General features: G+C 50.0%; 1 protein-coding gene across 1 annotated transcript in view; it reads right to left on the reverse strand.

Moving 5' to 3' along the window:
- Positions 1 to 3,019, reverse strand: part of LOC104166985 (probable glutamate receptor) — a 10,150-nt gene continuing 7,131 nt past the window's right edge. Inside the window, exons 7-9 of the mRNA XM_009707474.1 lie at positions 1,846 to 2,071; positions 969 to 1,216; positions 1 to 314 (exon numbers count right to left, since the gene is read on the reverse strand). Of these exons, the coding sequence (XP_009705776.1) occupies positions 213 to 314; positions 969 to 1,216; positions 1,846 to 2,071 (576 nt within the window). The 3' untranslated portion in view covers positions 1 to 212. The remainder of the gene's footprint in view (positions 315 to 968; positions 1,217 to 1,845; positions 2,072 to 3,019) is intronic.

The raw sequence follows: 3,019 nt of genomic DNA on the forward strand, positions 1-3,019 counted from the left end.
CTCTATCCCTTCTCAATTTAAATTCTTCCAAGCCACTTAATTTTCTTCTGTATCCAGCTCCACCACCAATCCAGAAGTGCTCTGTGTGTGTTTGTAATTAGAAAACTAACACTCTAGACTTGCAGAAAAACATCTTTCTACATTGATGTAGTTCCTATGAAATATATATGGTATAAACCTAATACATGCCCATTCTTTAAGCAAAAAAATTCTTAAGCATTAGCCCTCCCTGAAGTCTCCTGGCTTTGTCTTGTATTTTCTTTTATACGTAGACGAGTGCACATTTCTTCTGTGAAAACAGAGCAGCAAGATTTCTGAAAAACAAAAGGGGAGGAAATAGAGGGGGTGTGAGTTGTTCTGTGTCATGGAATCCACCTGCGAAGGGTGCACAACCCACCCGTTGGAATGGGTGGAGAACAGGAGCACCGAGGTGCATGTCCGGATACTAGTGCAGTTCCATTTACATGTGTTTTCCTGCTTGTCAAATGACTGAAGAACAGCCATACTTGAGAATAAACTTGTTATTGATGATTTACTGTCCTCTGTACACACTCAGCATATTGGAATGTGCTTTGGCTGCCTAGGACTTACAGTAAATGTTTCTACTTAGTATTTTTGGGGGCATGGGGGATTATTTTATTGTTGTTACCCTATTTGGGCTACAAAAACTATCACACAGCCCAAGCCATGAAAATTTCAGGGCTTTAAAGAGTAAATCCATAGCATGTCTCCCCCCCTCCCCTCACCCTACTTGCATTGCTTTCGTTAGAAAAAGCAAGCTCGGTGTGGCAATCCAGCTTTAAAGAGCAAATCCATAGCATGTCTCCCCCCCCCTCCCCTCACCCTACTTGCATTGCTTTCGTTAGAAAAAGCAAGCTCGGTGTGGCAATCCAGCGCTGTGCCCAGCACTTCTCCCTAAGGAGCAGGGTCACAAGGCAGGAGGACCGGAGGTGACAACCATCACCCACCTTCACGTGCCCAGCAGCATGTCGGCTCTTGTTTGAGAGCTCCACCACAGCGGCGATCACTCCTAAGGCAAGGCCAATGGCGAGAGTAAGAAAGAGCCCACCCAGGGCCTGGGGCTGCAGGGGACTCCATCGGTCTCTGCTTTTGTGAAGGCAGCTGGTCTCCCACCACTTGTTACGCAAGTAGTCGAGGTCGCCCGATTCACGCAGTTTGAGGACAGCAATGGAGAGCTTCTTGGTCCACAGGGATGCTGGCAGCAGTAGAATGACAGAGAGAGAAAAGTATGGGAGAGCTCACAGCCACCAGAACATTGTTAAGCAACCTCTGCTCTACTACCAAGCGGGTTTGCTGGGTGCCGCTTCCCACCTTTTGGATGGTCGTTCTACAACCAGTGCAGCAGACTAAGCCAAGTGCTTCTCTTAGGTTACACCCATTCCTGTCCTAGCCAGAGCGGTACGATAATACTGGCAGAGTAACGACAGAATGAAGGTACTTCGAGAAATACAAGCAGTCACGCTCCACAAGAGAACAAGCTGTCTACCCTGTGCACTGCCCTAGGAGCTCTGCGTTACTGGGACTGAGGTAAAACCAAAAGAACCCCACAGGAACCAATGACACCCCTGAGAGTTGGAATTTTTTGCCTATTGCAGCTCAAAGGAAGAGTCGGTGAGTGCTAGTGATAAGTCATTACAGGATGAACACACTGCACAGCAGGGTTACCGGTTTGTTCATACCGGATCATTAGTGCTCATGGAGTAAACGGATGCAAGTTTCAGGACTCGGCTACGCCAGGGTTTTTTTTTGCTCTGCCAATCTGCTACTTCAGACCCATGACATCCAAGTAGAGAGGTGGGACAGCAGCGGTGCACAGTGACTCACCCTGGGTAGTGGCAATGCCAAATCCTCTGGCTCCGATAACTTCAGGGGCCCTGATCAAATTGCAGTGCCTGGCAGCTGCAAGGTCTTGAGAGATTGATTCACCGATGAAGGCGTAGTTTGATTCCATCACACGTTGAACTGCTTCCTGGTAGGTTTTGACTAAAACGCGGTCTCGTCTCTTGTCCATATATTCATAGATCATCTGATGGATAGGGTTCTTGGAGTTCTGCAGCCCAAAAATCCAAGTGTCAAACTGAAGTGCAAAACAATCATCCGAAAAAAAAAAATCTGCGTATGTGTGCAATGGTTGCAAAACAATTTGGAGAATAAGAGTACTTAAAACATTGCCCTGTGAGCCCTCTGTACTGAAAACGAGCATATAGCTAGCACAGATTTCCTCTCTAATGCCCAGCGTTACAGGGATCTAAGTGTTGCAGATGACACCAAGTTGGGTGGGAGTGTTGATCTGCTGGAGGGTAGGAAGGCTCTGCAGAGGGACCTGGACAGGATGGATCCATGGGCCAAGGCCAAGTGTATGGAATTCAAAAGGCTCAGTGCTGGGTCCTGCACTCCAGTCGCAACAACCCTGTGCAACGCTACAGCCTTGGGGACGAGTGGCTGGAAAACTGCCCGGCAGACAAAGGCCTGGGGGTGTTGGTTGACAACCAGCTGAACATGAGCCGGCAGTGTGCCCAGGTGGCCAAGAAGGCCAACGGCATCCTGGCCTGTATCAGCAATAGTGTGGCCAGCAGGACCAGGGCCGGGATCGTCACCCTGTACTGGGCACTGGTGAGGCCGCACCTCGAGTGCTGTGTCCAGTTCTGGGCCCCTCACCACAAGAAAGCCCTTGAGGGGCTGGAGCGAGTCCAGAGAAGGGCAACGAAGGTGGGGAAGGGTCTGGAGCACAAGTCTGATGGGGAGCGGCTGAGGGAGCTGGGGGGGTTTGGTCTGGAGAAGAGGAGGCTGAGGGGAGACCTGATCGCTCCCTACAACGACCTGAAAGGAGGGGGTAGCCAGGTGGGGGTCGGTCTCTTCTCCCAAGTAACCAGGGATAGGACAGGAGGAAATGGCCTCAAGTTGTGCCAGGGGAGGTTTAGATTGGATATTAGCAAAAAATCATCACCGAGAGGGTTGTCAGGCACTGGCACAGGCTGCCCAGGGAAGTGGTGGAGTC

Source organism: Cariama cristata, unplaced genomic scaffold, assembly GCF_000690535.1.
Source record: "Cariama cristata isolate BGI_N322 unplaced genomic scaffold, ASM69053v1 scaffold660, whole genome shotgun sequence".
Lineage (NCBI taxonomy): Eukaryota > Metazoa > Chordata > Aves > Cariamiformes > Cariamidae > Cariama > Cariama cristata.